The sequence below is a fragment of the Lissotriton vulgaris genome, chromosome 10 (assembly GCF_964263255.1).
Source record: "Lissotriton vulgaris chromosome 10, aLisVul1.2, whole genome shotgun sequence".
NCBI classification, from domain to species: domain Eukaryota; kingdom Metazoa; phylum Chordata; class Amphibia; order Caudata; family Salamandridae; genus Lissotriton; species Lissotriton vulgaris.
In genome coordinates this window covers 297,814,074-297,836,900 of record NC_141698.1, presented here as the reverse complement: position 1 = coordinate 297,836,900, position 22,827 = coordinate 297,814,074, and the positions used below count along the sequence as shown (strand labels likewise).

The window sequence follows — 22,827 nt, the reverse complement described above, 5'->3', positions numbered from 1 at the left end:
TGGGAGTAGTGTCTGACCCTGAGACAACTGCTCTGACAATGTAACATCAAACATAGAGCCTTAGAGTGTTGGGGTGATGGATGCAGTCATATTGGGTGCAGGTAGTGAGTTTGCCTGCATACTACCACCCTACATTGCCTATGTGCCTCTGTGTCTGCATATTGCTTCCAAAGACCACCACAGTAACAAAACAAACAAAAACAATGGACTCACCCCTCCCCCTTATCCTCCACAATCTCCCTAACAGTGTAAACCGCTTCATTTTATAACAATCGTGTTCAAGACGATCCAGCGAGGTCTGTCGCCCTAGCCCGAATAACTCGTATAACTTAAACACTATATTACATAGAGCAAGAAAAATGGTAAGGAAAAAAAGGGGGAAACAAGAAAAGGAATCTGAGTCTGAGGACAGCTGAGCTCTCCCAGAGGGTTCTGTGGATTGAAGCCATTTGGGCAATGCTCCGGCCATATGGTTGCCACTTCAAGGGCTTTGGTGTCCTGAATCCAGAGTTTGGATCAGCAGTTGCTGTCCTCTATCTGCTCTGCCCTTTTCTAATGCCGTTATTTCTTTCACAAGAGGATGAACACTTTCCAGGTCTGAAGAAGATTGTTCTTCTACAGATTCTGATGGTGAAGCATTTGGCAGAGTGCGACCTATAGGTTTCTTTGGTGCATGTCCATGGTCCCCTCTGTGTCGAAAGACTATACTCCGTCTTGTAGCCAATCCCTTTGTCAGATGCAGGGTTCCCTTGCCAAGTTAAGTAGGTTTACAACTCCACCTCTGTTGCCTCTGTTAACTGGTCTTAGGCCTGGCACGCGTAGCTTGGGGTGTTTGCTGTCCGGAACCTCATTTAGCCATGGCGGAAACCTAGGACTCTCCTCCAACCAAGTCCATGCCTCCTCTAGAGTCTGGAAAAATAAGGACTTCACCTGATATAGAACTTTCAGCTTAGCTGGGAACAGCAGCAGTAAATACTGTAGCTGGAGGGCATGTAGCTTTACTTTCCCACAGTCGAACATGCAGCGCTGGCATTGAACTTAGCGGCTGTAATAGGGGAACACCATGATCTTGGAGTTATAATGGTGCAGATCTTTCTTACGGCATACCTCTTGCAGGATCATGTCCCTACCTAAGAGTATAAGAACTTTGCGATTATGGGGAGGCTCCCAGGAGAGGTATTTTACTTAGCACTCTGTGGGCCTGTCCCACCACAAAGCAAGTGGAAAATTGGTCGGGTGGAAAGGCGGTTTTCAGCTAAATGGTAAGAAACTCATTTGTGGAGGTGCCCTCAAATTCCCTCTAGGAATCCGACAAAGCGGAGGCAGTTTTGTTGAACTTTATTTTCCACATCTTGCGGAGTTCCTCCACCCCTTTCTTGAGGTCATGCACCACGTTGTTTACCTCTTGAAACCTGGTTCTTGCCACCATCACCCTCTCAAATACATTGCGCTGGTCCTGGCGATAGAGGGATATATCTGAGCGTACTTTGCCCATCTTTCCCTCAATTATTTCTTGTGAGGACTAGATCGCCTGCAGCAAGGTAACATGGTCATATTGTTATTAGGCACTTGCATGGAGCACATTAAATTATTAGTAAGACATCAGTGTGCATTTGTGTTACACAGTGTAAGTTGTGTTGGGCACTGTCTTTATGCAAATGGTGGCTCCGATGGGAATTTGGAATGGAGAGAGCTGTGTGACATAGGGGTGTTCCAGGGCAGTTGGTGGGAACATGAGATGAGCTGTCAGTGTCAGGCTGTACACAGTTTTCCTTACTGCCATAAAAATTGAAGGTAAATTCATTATGAAGTATCTGGTGATTTATGAGAAGCACTCTACTACAATTAGGTAGACTGGGATGACTTTCATTGAATCAAAGACAGATTTGCCTACAGATATTTTCCAGTTTTTTAGTCTGCATAGCGCAAAACATCATGTGAATTACAGCGTATACTAAAGGAGATATGAGAGAAATGCTGTTTGAGCAAAGAGGCAGTAACTTCACAATATCAGATGTTACAAGTCTTCTACAACTGCCCAATGTGGTACCACAATCCACTAAATCTCTCCTAACACAAAAGCTCATCTAGTTCACAAAGCAATTCCTTCTACAAAAGGAAATACTAAACATCTCTAGAGTTACACTAGACAAATGAAAAATACATTATATGACATGAGTCATGCTTTAAGGATGAAATAGAGATACCAAGAGACAATTAGCTGTGATTACATTTTTATAGTTTTCATTGATTAACAGTTTGCCTCTTACCAGATTATAAACCTGATGGTGCCAACCACTCGGAATAAAGATCACCTCCCCTGCTTCCTGTATCACTTCAAGGGGTTGACCAGATTGGCAGGATCCTGGGGAAGTGCTGCTATGCTGGAGCTCAAGGGCAGTGACATCATATGGCAAGTTACCATAACAATCTCTCAGGTATTCTTCCTGACCTGCAGGGAAGAGAAGCCATTTCTTTCGCCCACACACATTGGCTGACCAGCTATAGGAGCGAAAGACATCAGCATGAAATGGAGTCCTGTATCAGAAAAATAAATATGTCACTCTTTTGTTTAATAAAGGAGAAGAAGCAACAAATACAACTTAGAAAAAAACAATGAAATTGTTTTCAGGTCAATAGGAACACATTTTATGTTGTCTGTGTCCTGTAGGGCAATATCACAAACTGCCACCAAAAAGATTCCAGAATAAAACTAAAACTGTCAAATGAATGACACCGATAATTTGATTTACCAGAAACATGCTTTAATTTGGGAGCTTTATCCATCTACAGCCAGAGATATCTGTATGCAATATGTGACTAAAGGAAACTAAAACATATCTTTTGAAGATATTAACCCTTTCACTGTCAAGGCATTTGTAAAAAAATATCTTTGAAGTTAATGTGCACAGATACAAGTTATATTTTGTTTTTATTTTGCACATTCAGGCCAATATAAGGGTACAAACCCCACACCAATGGCTCATTGCACTGAATATAAATATGTATATGTAAATATATAAATATATTGTATATTCACTAGGAAAAAAACAAAAGTTACAGGGACGTTATAGTTAGTCTCAGGTGTCACTCATACAAAACCAGAGAAATTCAGCTGTTATAGTTAGTGAACTAACTATAATTCATCCCCCGCAATGCATTGCTTATGACCTCACATATTACATCACTGATGACATGGTCAGTGGCATCACTGATGACATCGCTGATGACATCTCAAATGACATCACTGATAACATCATCCTCTGAATGTGAGTGTTTTAGAGTGTTAAATTATATACCAATGTGTATTGGTGAAGCAGGGGGTGTATGAGTGCCTGATTGGATGATTCAGTGGGTGCATGACTAACTGTATAGGTGAGTGGTTAGGTGTCTCAGTGAATGTATGGGCGAGTAACTGGTCGTCTGAGTATCTCTATGGGTGTCTGAGTTTCTGTGTTCATGGGTGACGAGTGAGTGGGTGAGTCAGTGGCTGTGTGGTTGAGTTAGTGTGTGTATGGCTGTGTTGGTGAATGAGTGCATGTGTCAGTGGAATATGGATGAGTAACTGGGTATGCGAAAGGCAGTATGGGTGAGTGATGGAGTATATGAGTGACTGTATGGGTGAGTGAGTTAATATGAGAGAGGATGTATGGGTGTGTGCTTGTGTCAGTTACTGTGTAAGTGAGTGAGTATGTGTTAGTATCTGTATGAGTAAGTGAGTGTGTGTAACTGTAAGCGTGAGCAAGTTGTTGTGTAACTGACTGTATGGGTGAGAGAGTAGGTGTGTGAGTAGCTCTATGGGTGAATGTCTCAGTGTGTGAGTGGCTGTATGAGTGGATGAGTCGATATGTCAGTGGCTTTATTAGTGAGTGGGTGTATGGGTGAGTGAGTGGATGTGTGTATTGATCTATGAATCAGTGATTGCCTGTGTAAGTACTGGTATGTGTGTGTGCGAATGGGTTTGAGAAAGGTAGTGTGATAGTTGGAGTGGGTGTATGAAAGGTTACATGGGGGTGTAAGTGAGTGCGTCAGAGATTCTGTGGAGGATGTCATCAGTGATGTCATATGAGATGTCTTTAGCAATGTCACTGAACATGACATGAGTGATGTAAAATGTGAGGTCATAAGCAGTGCATTGGAGTTACAGTTAGCTCACTAACTATAATTGCTAAATTTCTTTTGTTTTGTACAAGTGACAGCTGAGCCTAACTATAAACGTTTTTTTCCAGTGAATTTCTAAAGTTTTTCTCATTTGCTTTCCTAACTATAACATCCCTGTACCCTTGTTTTTTCAGTGGCTTTTTAAGGTTCTTAAATGCTAATTCCAAACTATAACGATTTTTCAATGGATTTCTATTGTTTTTTAGTAGTCGCTGCAACTCTCCGGACGCCCTGCCTTCTTTCTCCACTACTCTGCTAACAGGCCTTCTGGCGCGCAGCTGGTTGGGAGATGAAGTGGAGAAGTGTGGCTCAATGGTTAGAGCGGCAGACCCTGATGCAAAGGTCTGGCCCGGACTAGGGTTCATTTCCCGCCTCAGGCGGGTCTTGGGCTAAATTTTCCCGGACCTGACAATTCTCGCCTCGGTGCCTATTCTAATCATGGGTCCCACGCTGCAACTCTGGGCAATAACTTGCTTAATCTCCACAACGGCCCCAACAGCGCCAGGATGCCTGGCCTCACCTTGGGGGGCCCAGGAGTGGGCATTTCACATGGAAAGGCTAGGAGGGGTTCCAGAGCCGTATGTGTACAGCGCCGTGATACCCCTTGGGGTGATTGTGCGCTATATAAGCACTACAACATTTACAAGTCCCCTTGGCTGCCGAGGGTTCTTAGCGGCGAACAGAGCCTAATTTTGCCTCCAGTAAGCCGTAAACAGTGGGATTGCTGAGAGGTGGTCGCAGGTGACGCCCCCTTTCTCCACCACTCTGCAAAAGCACCTCTTGGCGCACTGCTGGTGGGAGAATGAGGTCCCCTTGCCTCTTTAGGGCCATAGGACTAAAGTGAACTTCATCCTCCAAGCAGCAGTGCTCCAGGAGGTGTGTTTGCAGAGTGGTGGAGAAAGGGTGTGGGACATCTGACGATCTTTCAGCAATTCAGCTGTGTCGGTCTTACAGGAGGTAACAGGAGGGTAAGTTGGCTCCCAATACTAGTAGTGCACCAGGAGGTGCGTTTGCAGCGTGGTAGAAAAAGGGGGCGTGGTCTCCCACCAGATCTCAGCAGTCCTGCTGTGTGGGAAGTATTAGAGGGAACAGGTGCGGTAGTTGGTCTCCAAGGACGTCCTCAACCGAGCCACAAGATGGCTGCCAACACTTCCTGTTTGAAGTGTTCACAGCCTCTCAGATCTCAGGTACAAGATCTGGAGGGGTCGTGGCTCCTCCATGGCCTCAGTTGTATATCTTAGAAAGCTTTACATTGCTCAGGAACTACTGAACAGATTTACGTAATTTTTAAAACTGCGCTATCTGGACTAAGAGCTACCTTTCTGCCAAACTTGGTGTAATTGCACTCAGCAGTTTGAGCTGTAGCCATGTCTAAAGTTTCCTACAGAAATGAACATGGAGAAAAAGCGTTTGGTACCCCATTCACATAAAGTGAAAAAAGGCTGTGAGCAAGAACACATCCCCGGCGGACCCCTCTTTCCACCGGGATCCTGTTGGTTTTCTGGCCTTCGGTGCACCACCTCACTTGTGCGAAGTTTCCTTCGTGAAGCCTCACTAGAATAGACAAGATGTTGGAAGGAATCCCCATATCAGACAGCACACCCCAAAGGCGCCCTCTAGGCACAAGGTCAAAGGCAGTCTTTAGATCAATGAATGCAAGATAAAGACAGCCTTTGCCTATGACGACCACTTTCCAGTAGATTAACAACAATCTAAAGCCCTGCTCTATTGTACCGGTGCCAGCCCTGAAACCTGCTTGATAGTTGGAGAGAATCTTGTTGTCTTTTGCCCATTGTAAGATTCTCTCAAGTACCGCCTTTCCCACAATCTTCTGGGTGGAATCTAATAAACGTATAGGGCGATAATTAGAGGGGTCGTCCCTCTGGCCCTTTTTAAAAATAGGGACGACCTCAGCCCCCTTCCAGGATTCGGGAATAGCAGCACCTTTATCAATAGCGATAAGTAGAGTGTGAATAAGCTTCCCCTATTTCGGCAGATTGGAACGAAGCAGATCCCCGGGGATGCCGTCCGGGCCAGCTGCCTTTTGGAGCACAATACAGCTAATCTCATATTCAACCTTTTTGACTGTAAACGGGAATAGAATGTTTTCTTCTGAAGATGTTTGGGGACTACATGGAGCGTAATCAATAGAAGCTCCTGGCTGACAAGAATACAATTTGGAGAAGTGGTCAAACCATGCCTGGTCAGTAATATTACAGGTAATAAGGTCACTATCAGGCCTGTTCCTTGCTCTTATGGTGCTCCAGAAGCGACCTGCATCCCGCCCAGCACTGGCCTCTTTTAGTGTTTCCCAGTACAGGTCCTCCCACTCCTTTTTGGCATTTGTTACTGCCAAATTATACTCTTTCCTGGCATGCTGGATCAGGGGTTGCGACTTCACCTTGACTGCCTTAATTAAGGCAGATTTCTTTTGTCTGCATTTGGGCGTAAACCAACCCTGCTTGGCCTTAGGCCTCAGGTGCCCTTTTACCCCGCCCCCACGTGTTTGTACCAGGAATAGATTCCCTATCGCCTTTGTGGTATCCTGAAATATTAACGTAGCTCTGGAAGGGTCAGAACATTCTAGAAGGGACACCTCTAACTAGCTTTGTGAGGCAGCCAATAATGCTTCTATAACTTGAACTTTCTCTTCAACAAGGGCAACTTTGCACCACTTAAGGGGCCTTCCACAGTTAGATGGAAGAATTTATGAGGTGGACTTTACCTTACTTGGATGTACTCGGCCATTTTGGCGTTTCCACAAGTGCTTTAAACTTAAAGACAGCAAGTTGTGGTCACTGTCTACAGTTGGTATTATTGCCATATCCTGACAAATTGCCAAAGCTTTGTGTCAAGGAGGATATAATCAATCCTTGACGTATGATTGGCCCTATTGTACGTGTGAGCTCCTAAGGGGTCTGAAGCAGTTCTACCATTTGTTGCTCTAAGACGGATCTCTAAAGTCAGAGCATTCAACTGGATCGCCCTTGGTGTCCATCTTTTTATTGGTTGGATAGCTAATGTTGGTATACCCCTCCTTGAATCATCCTCAGTAAGATCTAGGATGTCCTCTGTCGCAAGAGGCTCAAACGTACAATTAAAGTCCCCCGCGACCAGTACCTGCTTACCATCGCAACAATCTCTAAGAGCTTTTTCTAGCAGTGCTACCGTGGGGGATAGGGAACTGCCTTTAGTGCCCCTGGCATATATATTAAATATATCAAGAGATCTCCCCCTGACTGGGCTTCTTAATGAGATCCTAAGAATGTCTGGCGAATTGCATTGCTTTTGTATGATGCTACAGCACCGGGAAAAGCTCACCCAAATGAGGAGCCCACCCGAGGGCCGACCCCTCCCCAATGGTGGCAGGACTGCAGGTAGAAAATATGTAGTGTAACCAACCTTATGATTAGGTTCCAGGCTCCAGGCCTCCTGGAAGATACAAATCATATAGGACTCCACCAGGGTGTTCCAGTCTGGGAGATCTATCTTCCTGGCATTACCAGCTATATTCCAGCTAATAATCCTCATCGTCGGCCTATCAGCCACCTCTAAATCCCGTGAGCAGTTAGGTTGTTCATTATGTAGTATCAGTTGTTCTCTTACAGGCTCGGTTGCCATGGGTAGTGGCGAGAGAACATGCAGTGGAAAGACATTGACCTGTTTAACAGGTAGAACTGCTAAGGGCATGGAAGTGCCTAAAGGGGCAAAAAATATGTCCTTGCCGTTAAATAGGCCAAGTCTAGTCATGGGGTTATTATCTAGTTCCCCCACATTAATGCCACCACAATTAATTTCCTTAGTATGGGGCGCTAACTCAAGCCTATCACCCGGGTATATTATTTCTGATGGAATTAGGTTGGGGGGGGGGGGGGGGTCGGGAGAGATCCCGAAGAATGTAGTTGGAGACCTGCACCCATAAGGCCTTCTATTGTCATCTAGGACAGGCAAGGAATACAAAAGCGAATAATCGCTGTGTCAATACCCAAAATTGGTTCCGTGATAGTCAGTACCTCTGCAAAAAGCAGTGTTTGGATAGAGATGGGAGTCGCTAACTAGCCCTCCCCAAAATTGGTTTCCATTGCCCTGTCCCTGATGCCAAGGTGGTGGGTGTGAATAGAAGTATCCCAAGTCATGTGTGCTTATTCCACTATCACTATGCACGTTCTGCTGGTTGCAAATGAGCCTTGCCACTCGTGTGTCCCTAAAATTAACTAGGATGCAATCTCCTGGGATGTCCTTGGTCCTTCTTCCCACCCAGCTAACTCGTCTAACAAGGAGAATCTGGCCATCAAGTTCCCTCGGGAGAGGCCTATTGTTGTTTAGCCAAAATGTAGTTTTATTTTCAAGTTCGGTATATGATTCGGTAGTTGGCCCCCAAGGACGTCCTCAAATGAGCCACAAGATGGCTGCCAACACTTCCTGTTGCACAAATTACTACTTGTGTAACGATATATCTGTAAGAGACATTAGTTAGTGATAGATTCCTTACCTTAGAATATTCCCACAGTCAGACTGGATCCGTAATTTTTTGCGTAGCAGTACCCTTGTGCGTCGGTAGGCGTCGTCTGCGGCTCCGCGTCCGTCGTCGTGGGTGCTGTGATGACGTTGCCGGAGTACTTAGACGCCGCCTCCGCGTGCTGACGTCAGTTCTTAGACACAGCTTTTCCGCGCCAGAAACGCAGAGCTATACTAAAAATCAACACTGTTGCCTTGAAACTAGGGCCCTGAAAGGAGATGACCTTAACCCTAGATATCGGTTCGCAGAACGGGGAGGATGGGTGGGTCGGTAAGGAATCTATCACTAACTAATGTCTCTTACAGATATATCGTTACACAAGTAGTAACTTGTGCATCTGAAAGAGACACGTTAGTAATAGATTCCTTACCTTAGAATAGATACCCCAGCAATACCAACCCCGGTGGTGGGTCTTCGAACCAATAATCACACCAGAAAGTCCTGGAGGACGGAATGGCCAAAGAAGCCATCCCTCCGGACTTGGCTGTCCAGGCAATAGTGTCTTGCAAACGTGTGCAGCGAGGCCCACGTAGCTGCCTGGCAAATGTCCTGTAGGGGCACTCCCCGTCCCAGGGCAGTAGTAGTTGCCATGGCCCGAGTGGAATGAGCCCTCAGCCCAACAGGGGGTTCCTTCTTAGCCAAGGAGTAACACGCCTGGATACACAAGATGATCCACCGCGAGATGGTCCGCTTGTGCACCGCCTTTCCCCTCTTAGCGCCCACGTAACCAACAAAGAGTTGGTCATCCACCCGGAACTGACATGTGCGATCCAGATAGTAAGAGAGCGCACGTTTTGGGTCCAGACGGTGGAGCCTCTCTTCCTCTCTCGAGGGATGCGGAGGCGGAAAGAAGGTGGGCAAGGTAATGGATTGCCCAATGTGGAAGGCTGTGACTACCTTGGGCAGGAAAGAGGGCCTTGTCCTCAACACAACCTTGTACGGATGGACCGAAAGAAAAGGAGGTTTACAGGATAGAGCTTGGAGCTCACCCACTCTCCTGGCAGAGGTGATGGCTACCAGGAAGGCAGTCTTCAACGTAAGAAGGCGGAGAGGACAGTTGTGAAGTGGCTCCAAGGGAGCGCACATCAGAAAAGTAAGAACCAGGTTCAAGTCCCACTGAGGCATCACAAAGGGAACAGGAGGAAACGTATGTGTGATGCCTTTCAGGAATAGATTAACAATAGGGGACTTGAACAAAGAAGAATGATCAGGTAGCCTCAAAAAGGATGAAATAGCAGAAAGGTAGCCCTTGATAGTGCCCAGAGCAGAGCCCTGCTGGGCAAGAGAAAGAAGGAAGAGAAGAACCTCAGAAAGAGGGGCAGAGAGAGGATTCACAGCCTTTGCTGTGCACCATGCCACAAATCTGTTCCACCTGCAGGCGTATACCGACTTTGTGGAGGGACGCCTGGCTGCCAGAATGATGTTTCAGACCTCAGTAGGCAAGTCAAATGGCCTCAACTGTCGCCGCTCAATCTCCAAGCAGGGAGGTGGAGACTGGACAGGTTTGTGTGGAGGACCGTCCCCTGCTGCTGCGACAGAAGGTCCTCCTGAAGAGGCAGACGAACCGGGGGATCGACTGACATACTGAGTAGCTCGGGATACCAGTACCTTTGTGCCCAGTCCGGAGCCACAAGGATGACTTGTGCCCGGTCACGCTTGATCTTCTTCAGCACTCTGGGCAGAAGTGGTATAGGCGGAAAGGCGTACAACAGACCGCAACTCCACTCGCGACGAAAACCGTCTCCGAGCGAGCGCCGCCTTGGAAATTCCAAAGCGCAGAACTGAAGACATTGCGCGTTCTCTTCGGTGGCTAATAGATCTAACCAAGGCTCTCCCCACTGCTGAAAGAGGCCTTGCGCCACATCTGAGTTCAGACGCCATTCGTGATCCATCATGCACCGTGGGCTGAGTTCGTCCGCCCTGGCGTTCTGAGAACCTGCCAGGTGTTGACCCACCAGGTTCACACCCTGATGTTTCAGCCACTGCCAAAGGCGCAGAGCCTCCTGGCAGAGGGTCCACGACCCTACCCCGCCCTGTTTGTTGCAGTACCACATGGCGGTGGTGTTGTCTGTGTACACCTGCACTACACTCCCCCGGACAGAGGGGAGGAATGCCTTCAGTGCTGGACGAATCGCCACCAGCTCCAAAAGGTTGATATGGAGCCGGGACTCCACCGGAGACCAGAGGCTTCTGATCTCCGCCTCTCCCATGTGGCCTCCCCAGCCCTGGAGGGACGCGTCCGTCACAACTACGTGCTCCGGTCGGGGAAGAGGGATCTGCCGCTGACCCAATCGCGGTCCGTGAGCCACCACTGCAGCTGTCTCGCAGTGCCCTCCGAGATCAGGACATGGTCGGACAGGTTGCCCTGATGCTGGGCCCACTGAAACTTCAGGTCCCACTGCAGAGCCCAAATCCACCAACGGGCGTGATGCACCAGAAGGATGCAGGAAGCCATCAGCCCCAGAAGCCGCAGCGACAACCTGACGAAACTCGGGATAAAGGCTGAAAGATTGGAATCAGAGCCTGTATATCCCGAACCCGCTGTTCGGGCGGGTAAACCCAAAACTGCGCCGAGTCGAGAACCGCTTCAATGAAAAGGAGCTTCTGAGAGGGGCACAGGTGTGACTTCGGCACATTGATGGAGAACCCCAGCTGGTGCAAGAGGTCTGCCGTCGTCTGGAGGTGGCTGACGACTGTTTGGGGCGAGCCCGCCTTCAACAACCAGTCGTCGAGGTAGGGGAAGACTGAAACCCCTAACCTGCGCAGATGAGCTGCGACCACCGCCATCACTTTCGTGAACACCCGTGGGAAGCTGGTAAGGCCGAAGGGGAGCACAGTAAACTGAAAGTGCTCGTGGCCTACCATAAACCGCAGGTAGCGCCGGTAGGCCGGCAGGACGGGGATGTGGAAATAAGCGTCCTGCAAGTCCAACGCTACCATCCAGTTTCCTGGGTCCAGGGCAGCTAAGACCTGAGCCAGAGTCAGCATTTTGAACTTCTCCTTCCGGAGGAAGCCGTTGACGTTCCGTAGATCCAAGATAGGGTGTAGGCCCCCTTTGCCCTTCTTGGGTACCAGAAAGTAGTGGGAGTAGCAACCACATCCTACTTCTGGCCCAGGAACGCGCTCGGTGGCCCCCTTGGCCAAGAGGGCCGAAACTTCCTCCTGCAGAAGCTGCAAATGATCCCCCGATACGCGGTGGTGTTGCGGTGGCATGGCTTGAGGGGTCGTCTCGAAGGGGAGGGAGTAGCCCTTTCAGACGATCTGCAGCACCCACCTGTCCGATGTGACAGTGCGCCAGCGGGAGTGGTGATGGCAAACCAGGCCCCCCACTGGCGTCACAAGGGCCGAAAAGCACGGACTAGGAGGGTTTTGAGGCGGAAGCTGCGGGGAGGGTGTGGACTGGCCTCGCCGTTGTCCCCGACCGCCTCCACAGCGATTTCCATGGCCGCCACCGTGCTGTATCGTAGTCTGCGGTGCGTGGCTGGCAGCACGTGTGGAAGCGCCGCTTCCTTGGCCACGAAAGGAGCGAAAGGCACCCATTTGCTGGCGCGGGCCGAGAGGCCCAAGGACTTGGCCGTAGCCCTGGAGTACTTAAAGCGCTCAAGCGCATGTTCTGCCTTGTCGCCAAAAAGGCGACGGCCATCAAACGGCATGTCCATCAGTGGGTTCTGGACATCGGCCGAAAAGTTGGCGGACCTCAACCAGGCGTGGCGACGAATCGCCACTGTTGTTGCCATCGCTCTTCCCAGTGAGTCGGTGGTACCCAGCCCACACCGGATAAAATATCTTGCTGCATCCCGGCCCTCCACAAGGGCTTGGCCGAGTTTAGCCCGTACCTCCAACGGTCAAGGCCTTGGCTGCTCTCATCAACACCACACTGTAGGTCCTCTTGAGACTGACACTCAAGGGTCAGAGGGTCCTCAGACTCCTCCCAATACTCCTCTTCACCCATCCCCTGATAGTCAGGGTTGTCAAACGATGAGGCCAGTTCATAGAAGCTAAACTCCCCAAGTGGCGTCGAAAGCGGCGCCCAGCGGCACCGTTCCGACGCCAGAACCGGAGCGAGGGAGGCATCGAGGACGGCGCCGGGGGTGACACCTGATGGACCGACGCCGGTGAGGTCGTTAGGTCAACCGGCGACGACCCGGATCCTGAAGCGGATCCAGTGGGGCCCTGCTGCGCCAGGCCCGAAGGCGCCGGCGGCGTCGGGCGGAAGCCCCCGACCCGCTAGGGGCCCCAGACGGGTCCGCTGGGCCCGAAGGCGCCGCGGAGCCCGTCGGAGGAGAAAGGGACCTCATAGCCATGAGGAAGCGCTCAATCTCCTCCAGCGTCGCATCTTGCCAGGGACCGGAGGGTGTGGAGCAGGACGCGGAGCCCGCAAGTCCGAGGGAGCCGCGTGGGCGGTGCCACCCGAACCCCCAGCCGCGTCGTGCGAGCGTCGGGGGGAGTCAGAAGAGCGATGACGCCTCTCCGACTTCTTGTGTTTCTTACCTGACGACGACTTTGACCCGGAGGAGTGTTGCAGACTCTATGAGCTGTGATGCTCCGACCCCGCAACCTGTCCCTCGACCTCCCGTGGGACCGGTACCTTTCACGGCGCGGGGCCGACTGCCGGAGTTCGAGTCGCCTGCGGGACCGCTCCCGCCTGGCTTTCGAAGACAGGGCCCGGCAGTCGGAGCAGGTCTTGTCGTCGTGGTCGACGCCGAGGCAGAGGAGACACCGACGGTGAGGATCCGTGACCGACATCGTGCGGTCGCAATCCTCGCAATGCTTCAAACCACGCATCCCTAGGCACCGTCCGGAGTCGCAAGACTCGAGAAAGATGATCAAAAGAGATCAAAAAGACCAGTCAAAAAGTGACTAAAAGTACTGCTTTTTCCAGATCTGCGCTTGCTGGCGCGGAAAGAAGAAGAACTGACGTCAGCACGCGGAGGCGGCGTCTAAGTACTCTGACGACGTCATCACGGCGCCCACGACGCCATCGACGGACGCGTAGCCGCAGACGACGCCTACCGATGCGCAAGGGTACTGCTACGCAAAGATTTCTGGACACAGTGTGACGCCTGGGGATATTCTAAGGTAAGGAATCTATCACTAATGTGTCTCTTTCAGATTGAAGTGTTCACAGCCACTCAGATCTCAAGTACAAGATCTGGAGGGGTAGCGGCTCCTCCTTGGCCTCAGTTGTATATCTTAGAAAGCTTTACATTGCTCAGGAACTACTGAACAGATTTACATCATTTTAAAAACTGCGCTATCTGGACTAAGAGCTACCTTTCTGCCAAATTTGGTGTAATTGCATTCAGCAGTTTGAGCTGTAGCCATGTCTAAAGTTTCCTACAGAAATTAACATGGAGAAAAAGCGTTTTGGTACCCCGTTTATTTTCTGGACCCCCCCTTGACAGATCAACACAACATTTTCAAGACAGCAGCTGAAGTAATGGGCAAATTCGTTTAGAAAACTTTCAGAAGATTCGGCAAATGATGCCAAAGTTATTGGCAAATGAAAAAACGCTCTCCCTATGGACATTACATCCTAACTAAAACTACCTACTGTTGCCAGTAATATGTGTGCATGTATATATATATATAACATGCAAATATACAATGTGATATTTCAATTTTTTTAAAGAATTTCCTCGATATGTTGAGAAAATTCCTTAAAAAAATTAAAATAACATATTGTTGTATTTCTCAGATATAGGACTCTAATGAAAATATAACAAATATATATTGTGCACGCCTTAAATATTCTATTGATTTATCCGAGATCTCCCTTGGTCGGACAAGCCATCCAGAAGTACACACTGAACATGATATTTGTTCGCATTTTCCCCCAAAACAAGGTTATTTCCTTCAGTATCCCTCAAGCATTAAAATACTCCTGTGAAGGCCTGACACATACATTTGGTACACTGGGTCTACTGTACCTAGGGGTATGATATATATTTGAGTTTTTTCAGGATCTGAACAGGGATCCACAAACTGTAAAACAGGGAATATTTCAACATGGGGAGATTCCATGTGGGCTGTTTCCCAGGGGAACCTACCATTGCAAGACATTTATGAAAACTAAAGACCGAGGGGATCCATGGAGATGGGCTTGCATGAATCCCAAAACATTTCACTACCCAGAATCTCCTACAAATGTGTGTATTACAAATAAAACATAATTTCTTCACTTTTGTGCTTTGGAAAACTTCTGAATTTCAGGCAAACTGCAAATGCCCTACCATCCAATGTATCCACACTTCTCCTGATAAAAACTGTTCTTCACAGTGGGGTTGTCTATTGCAGGGCACAGGAATATACCAAGCCCCATACCATATGAAGACCACAATAACACTATGTTAACTTCATATGGTCACAGACTAGGCCTGTTACAGTTACAATAGTCCCACCCACACTTGTGATGCACCCCCCTCCCCTAGCGCCTTGAGACCCTCCGGATGAGTAGTGCGCTATATAAATGCCTTGATTGATTGATTGCTTGACTGTTTTCATTGGTAAAAATGTGAAAAAACTGGGTGGTCGAGTTCTGTTGTCCCCACACAAATTCTGGAACTTTCCATTAGAGAAATTAGGAAATTGTTTTTCAAACCAATGCCTGACGTTTGTAGGGCATTCTGAGTTATGCCTTGGACTCTTTCAGCTTTCCGAAATGTCTGGGTTTCGTATGTTTCCATATGTGCCGACCTACCCCAGTTTCAAACACTGCAGTTAATTACATCAACTAACGCTTTCCACTGTCGCATTCTAGGGCCGTTCCTGTCTCTGGCAATATACTTGTGGGCTAGTGTTTTAATCAGGTGACGTGTAGAAATACAGAATGGTAAGACATTTTCTATTATCTATTGAATGTTATTTGCATCGTATACTTGTGGGCTAGGGTTTTAAACAGGATACATGTAGAAATACAGAATGGTAGGACATTTGCTTTTATCTACTGAATGTTTTTCGCATCCTATTTCAAGTCAGTGTACTAAAAGCACTATTTAAAAACACATCCTCAGAATCCGCATTATGGCCAACCCAGAATATGCGGTTGCACAAATGCCATCTGGCCTTAAACTCCGATACTAAAGTATGTTTCAAAAATGCATATGTTTCATTGATCCCCAATTTCTATACATTATTGCTTTTTTTTAATATTAACTGATACTTTTTGATACATTGTGGAAAAACACATTGTAATCCATGACTTAATTGATGGCTGTGGGTATTGTGGGCATTTGAACAAACTAAAAATGCTATGCACATCTGCTACAAGACTTTTTTTATCAATTTGTCAATCACACCACTCATCATGATTGCATTTGTAGTCTGGGTTCGCGTTATATGGTTTCAATTGTTTTATAAATAGTATGTCACCATTTTGAAATAATAACATTTTATTACAAAGGCTATGCTGCAAGAAAATGTCAGAAACATTTGATGTGCTCAATAAAGTAACTTGTAAGTAATCCACTGAGGAGTGCTAGTGTTTCATTTTAGAAGAGGACATTTTGTTTGTTAATGGTAGCTGCCAGACCACAGGGGTGCACTCCACCAGTGTTGGCAGTGTCCCTATCCTTAAGTGTATGCAGAAATTATATATAAGTGGCATGACCTTCTTTCTTCTCAAATATATCATTGACTATTTGGAAAAAAAACACTCTTGGGAATTTATGAGCAAAGATGTTTAAGGGCAAACAGGGAGAATAGATCATTTTCATCTGAAAGCATTAAGGGAGGAGTGGACAATTTTGATTGGGATAGAGAGTAAATTGTAAAAATCATAATGCTTGAAATTGCAGTGTCTCTTTCTAAAACTGGTAGAATCCGCATGTCTCAGCACAAAGTCTACAATTTCACATAGCACACTTCCTTTTTCTTGTCTCTACAAACTACTAGGACTTAAGAAAGGAAGCTGCATTTATTAGGCCACATTTAAAAAGTATTTTTCAAACTCTTTCCAGTTCAAAACACTGAAATTATTCCTTTTCTAGTTCTAAAACTGATATTATTTTTCTAAATTTTTTTACTGTGAATATGTGATATTGTCATGTTTGCAGAATGAGTTGGATAATCATAACTTCTGTTCAATAATATCGACACAGGAGAACTATTTGGCCTATAAGCACTAAGAAAACATCAGAGCAGTGTGGACTTTCCAGTTGTTTGTGGTCAGTCAGTCACACATACAATGCTTCTAAATTCTGGAGACACAGGGCTAGATGTACGAAGCGATTTTGCAGTCGCAAACGGCCCAAAGTGCAGAATCGGGCCATTACCGGTCACAAAAATAAATGTTGCCATGTATTTATCACAAATTGTGATTTTGTAACATGTCACCGGATCACACTTTGGAATTACAAACACATACCGATTCGATATTTGGAAGGGGTGCGTATAGTGCATCCCTTCCAAATACAGAATCAGAATGGGCTCTATGAATGCTTTGTGACCGAAATGCGTTCGCAAAACATTCACACTTAACTACCAGCTCAAAGTTGGTGGTAACCAATTCACAAATAGAAAGGGGTCCCCCTAGGACCTCTTTACCTTTGAGAATGTTTAAAAATATATTTTTTAAGAGCAGGTAGTAACCCAGCGGACCACTGCCTACCCTTAAAAAAATTAAACTTTTCCTTTTTTATTTTTATATGTATCCCATTGTCCTATAGGGAAAGCAGGTGCATTTAAAAAAAATCTTTCTTTATTTAAAAGCAAATACAGGAATGGTGGCCTGCAGACCCCGGCAGGCCACCATCCCTGTGATGGTGGTTAATCCTAGTGGATCACCAATTGCAAGCCACCTCAATAATATTTATGCGGTAGATCTATTTGTGACCCACCATGAACTGCTATTTAGCTTTTAGGGCTAGATAACCCCTTTGTACATTAGTAATAGTGATTACCAAGCAGTGATTGCGAAAAAAGGCGCAGTTTGTTAGTCACTATTACTTCTGTTCATATATGTAGACCAACATTGCTTAATATTATCTGACCTTTACCACAGTACTATTATTTCATAATCTTAGCCGCTGTAAATACAGAAAGGTACTGGAAGTAATCAACTTTAGCAGCCCAAAAAACAGCAAAAATGCATTTACCACGAGCCCTTGGGTCCCATATAGACAAATCGATAATCATCAACCGCGATGGCATCCCAGTACTCATTCAGCCAATCTGAGGTGAAGAAGACAGGTGTCCTGTAAGCATCCTGGTTTGGGAACGCTCTGTATGGTTAGTTTAGAAAATGAAGAGAAACAGCCATTCTTGTTATCTGTCACATGCAGGTCTTCAATTCAAAACATGTTTTCATTAAACTTCATAGGACACTGACTACTTCACTCACACATGTTCAACAGCTTGACAGAGAATACAAATAAAATGAGAGCAAATGTCATTCAGCAATCACCAACAAAAAAACTACCTTGAGCATTTCAACTGCCTTCTAAAAACATTACAAAGGGAAGTAAAAATAAAAAAATTAGAGGCCATCTCAAGCCAACAACATGTGTTCAGAAACTAGAATCTACAGCTAGAGATCATCTGGACATGATCCCACAAATGCTGGAATAAAAAAGGATATTTTTGTCAACTCTGTAAACAATTAGCAAAAATCCAAGCGCTATGTGGTGCAGATGCAATACAGAGTAAGATATGTTCAGCGTAGAAAGGAACTGGAATAATGCCATTGTTGTATATGATAAAGATGAATGGTATCCTCTCAGTTTTGTAAGCCTGCTTATTGTGCCAGCAGAGCAATATGTATGTAGACAATCTGCCACATTGGAAACCCATCTTTACTAGTAATGACAGCTGATACTTTTAAATTCATGTTTGAACACAGTGGCAGATAGCCTCATCTTATAGACACTACTTCTGTGTAGCACAATGAAATAGGCCTAGGTAAACAGATGACAATCTAAGACTACTAGCTTAGTCTGTGTGGTTAAACAGTTACAGGTGATATTCCTAAGAACTCATAAAATGGAGGCAATAGTAATTGTGGCTTGCCGGATTGTAGAATTCTGGGTAAGGTTGGAGAGAGCCAACAAATAGATCACTCTTATGTATACAGGAATACCATAATTTGATAACTGGATCTTTAATTTCACCACCAAATACAGAGTCATGATGATAAAGAACTATGTAACTATGCAACTCTGGATGAACTTTATAAAAACAAGATTTACAGAATTCATTAAAGGACGGGAGGCTATCACTCTGCATACATCTTTATTGCTGCCCCACATGAAGCGCTTTAAAGTACTTAAATGTTTCACAAAGTAAAAAGTTCCATTCTGGAATCACAATTCAGTATATATGTCTATGTCACACAGCTATATTCCTCATTTAGTAGCTGTTCCTTCTCAGATAAGTATATTTTTACTTTTTGGTAACTTGACAGGTATTATATCACATGGTTTGCCGCTAAACGTACATAGTTTATTGTTAGACTAGTTATTCCAATCTATGGAGTAACTGTTAGAACAATATACAATTGTTTTCTTTCTTAAGGAAGTTATTAGTTATGATGGAGTGCGCTTTACCAAGGCAGATTGAGGGAAGTTAAAAACCTTACTTTTACTTACAGCACAGCTTTACCAAGGGGTTAGAACTGGCACTAGTGGAACAAATTTATGCCTTGACAAAAAAAATGCGGCAATGAGGCATTTTACAGAACATTGGCTGACTATGTGTTTGTTTAAAATTGATGACTGTAGCAAGCTCATCACTAGTACAGTAAATCTTGCCAGTGCAGGATTCCTATAAAGCGGGCCTTTGGAGCAACCTAGCCTTGCACACCCAGGATTCAAATTGTGCAGCACCTCGTTTAGAGGTCAGGGAACTTCGAGAAAAGCCTCACGACCTGGCCTAGCGCCCAATGAGCTGAAACGCTCAGAGTGATGGCCAGGTAGTGAAGGCCGTGAGTTGGGAGGTGCCTGCAAGTGTGTCAATTGCGCCTTCTCCCCTAAGTAGAAATAGTGCTCAAAAACTCAGGATGGCCCCCAGTGATGATTTTTTTTTCCAGTTTATGTTTTTTTTATTTTCCAGAGAGGGAAGCAAATAGTCAAATACAATATAGAGACATATAATTAAAGACATAAATATGTATCTTGGAGAATAAATATGTTGCAACATTAGCCAAAAGTGCCATATACAATTTTGTACTAAAAATGATTAATAGAGGGATCAGCATAGGTACACACATCTTAAATATATAATGGCCCAGTATTTCATAAATATCTTGAAGAATAAATATAAATATATGAGCCACAGATTTAATATACAATTTTGTACTAAAAATTATTAAATATAGAAGGATCATCATAGGCACCTATATCTTAAATATATAATGACCCAATACTTCATATATAAGATAGAGGTTAAAAGAGTGTGGCCTAGCATGATCCAGTAGCTGGCCAGTCTCTGCATCCATGGTCGGCACCCAACCAGTCCAGCAAAGGGGCCCCTCAAACGAAGATAACGTAAATAAGGAAGAAAGGAAGGTATATTTTAGGAACTGCCACTATTTGGAGGGGGAACGGGACAGGACTCCAGGTCCCTGGCTCCCTTGCGCCCGCCATCGCCGCCGACGCCCGCATCACACACCAGGAGGCGCTTCAAAAACTCTGCAGGGCTCCCGCATGCGGGCCACACGCGGGCTCGCCCGGGCCGCGCCCGGGTTAAGGGCCGGACAATCTGCGCGCATCAGAGACTGGAAGAGGCTGGGCAGGGCCACCCCCTTAAGAGGCTCCAACTTCTAAGCTGTGTGGAGGCGATTGTAGAAATACCACGACATGGGGAAAAGTACAATCATAACAAGCTTCGGCCCTTCTACCTCCATAGACAGCATGCTAGAAAGAGCAGTTAATATTGTAGAAAATGAGATCGAACTAACTGAGAGGCGATTGTCCTTGGGACTGGCGGCTCCAAGGATCACCCCTCTGGCAGGGGAGGAAGAAGAGGATTGTACTAGCCCCCGACGCCAAATGCATTCAACAGTACTACTAGGCATTCACCAAATCTAGGGGGCGACTACAACATAAAACATAACCAGGGTAGTCAGGGCGATGGGGGCAATGGAGCCTTCGAGGATCACCTAGTAGTGGTCTGCAACAAGAACATTGTACCAGACATGCATGTCTCCCCGAACCCTGTAATTACAGGGGCAAAAAGGAAAAGAAAACTGGCTAAACCGACCAGCTCTAAGAGGAAACAACCTTCCCGTTTAAATCAACAACCCACAGCCCTGAGTTCATGGATCCAAGGCACAGTGCCCCCTGCGATCCCAGCGATTGCGATTGTGGAGACTGCTGAAGTGACTGTCGATGTAACTTTATTTGAACCATTAAATCATTCTACTTTAATCAGACTGAGCTCACAGCAGCTCCTCCAACCCGCCCTAGATCTGGCGACATTTCAATCAACATCATAGTGGAAACTGTATATGAGCGTATTAGAGACTTTGAACAACTCACTCTGCCTGTCTGCCGTGAGGGAAACGGCCAGCGTGTCGAGGCATTCCGCCGTGAGGGAAACGGCCAGCTCATCTTCACCGCCGGAGGCCAGGGACTACATCCCCCAGCAGCCCCGGACCCACGGCGCTCCCGTGACGCTCCTGCAGCGCCGGCTGGCGCTATAACAACGCGGAGCTCTAGCGGGGCGGTGGGGGCTTTGAACAACTCACTCTGCCTGTCTGTCGTGAGGGAAACGGCCAGCGTGTCGAGGCATTCCGCCGTGAGGGAAACGGCCAGCTTATCTTCACCGCCGGAGGCCAGGGACTACATCCCCCAGCAGCCCCGGACCCACGGCGCTCCCGTGACGCTCCTGCAGCGCCGGCTGGCGCTATAACAACGCAGAGCTCTAGCGGGGCGGTGGGGGCTTTGAACAACTCACTCTGCCTGTCTGCCGTGAGGGAAACGGCCAGCGTGTCGAGGCATTCCGCCGTGAGGGAAACGGCCAGCTCATCTTCACCGCCGGAGGCCAGGGACTACATCCCCCAGCAGCCCCGGATACACGGCGCTCCCGTGATGCTCCTGCAGCGCCGGCTGGCGCTATAACAACGAGGAGCTCCTCCCGCCCCGCGGGACGCGCGCGGGCAGCGCCGGGCGGAGCCCGGGCAGAGGGCGGGCCGTCTGTGGCCGTCAGTGGACTACAGTGGTCGGGCGGGCCACCCCTCTAACAACATTGTGACTGTGGTGAGTTTAATACCCGTTATCATGGAGTCAGTAGATAAAGTTGTCGCCCAGGACGATTTCCCATTTCCCCCTCCCACATTTGAGTCCCTACTTGAAAATGCCCTTAACCTGGTTACCAACGAAATCGCTGATACAGAAAGAAGAATGTCTCTGAGCTGTACCAACAACATTACACAGCCAACATCCTCGCTAATAAGCCCAAGAATTCCTCTATCGCCAACTGTTGTAATCACAAAACCTGCATTGGCACCCACATTCCGGAAGCCTCTGTTGGCAGAGGCGGCCTCCACAATAACAATTGCCTCTCAGGAAGATGTAATTGCTACTGGGACTTTGGAAGCAAACAACAAACTGGGAGGGTAAAAGCGTAAAAGAGGTACAGCCAAGCCAAGCGCAAACAAAAGAAAACAACCGTTAATTAACAAGAGTCAACCCACGCCACAGAGCTTGTGGAATAAACAAAAATCCTCTGGGGCACAAACTATTCACATTGACGATAAAGACTCAGTGGATGCGGATGACATTCCCACCGCAACTACTAGTAACCCAAGGGGGAACTCTAATACGATATGGACACAAACTACATTAATGGGAGATAACAATACCATATCTAAACAAAATGGAAATCTTATAGAAACCATAGTTGATACAATTTTTAATCGTTTAGAGAAGCAAATGATCAAACAGTTTAATAATGTTTTTAAAAGACTTGACAGATTAGAAAACCTGGTAAAAAAATGAAGAGGTAAAAATAAAGGGGACTGTCACCCTGGATCAAATTAGGGCAGATCGCCTGTTGAAAGAGCTTGAGTCTGTTAGTAACACCCTATCGCATGGAAAGCCTGAAGTTTCCCCTAAATTAGTCGGGGGCCTTAGTAACCCCGGACCACAACCACCTACTGTACCATCTACTACCCAACCCAGACACACCAATAGCCGGAACAACTCGGCAAA

The 22,827-nt window shown here is 46.8% G+C and overlaps 1 protein-coding gene across 1 annotated transcript in view; it reads right to left on the bottom strand.

Annotated features, from left to right (window-relative positions):
- JMJD4 (jumonji domain containing 4) overlaps positions 1-22,827 on the bottom strand; it is a 159,810-nt gene that overhangs the window by 58,415 nt on the left and 78,568 nt on the right. The window contains exons 3-4 of the mRNA XM_086941071.1: positions 17,776-17,901; positions 2,271-2,538 (exon numbers count right to left, since the gene is read on the bottom strand). Coding sequence (XP_086797197.1) covers positions 2,271-2,538; positions 17,776-17,901 — 394 coding nt within the window. The remainder of the gene's footprint in view (positions 1-2,270; positions 2,539-17,775; positions 17,902-22,827) is intronic.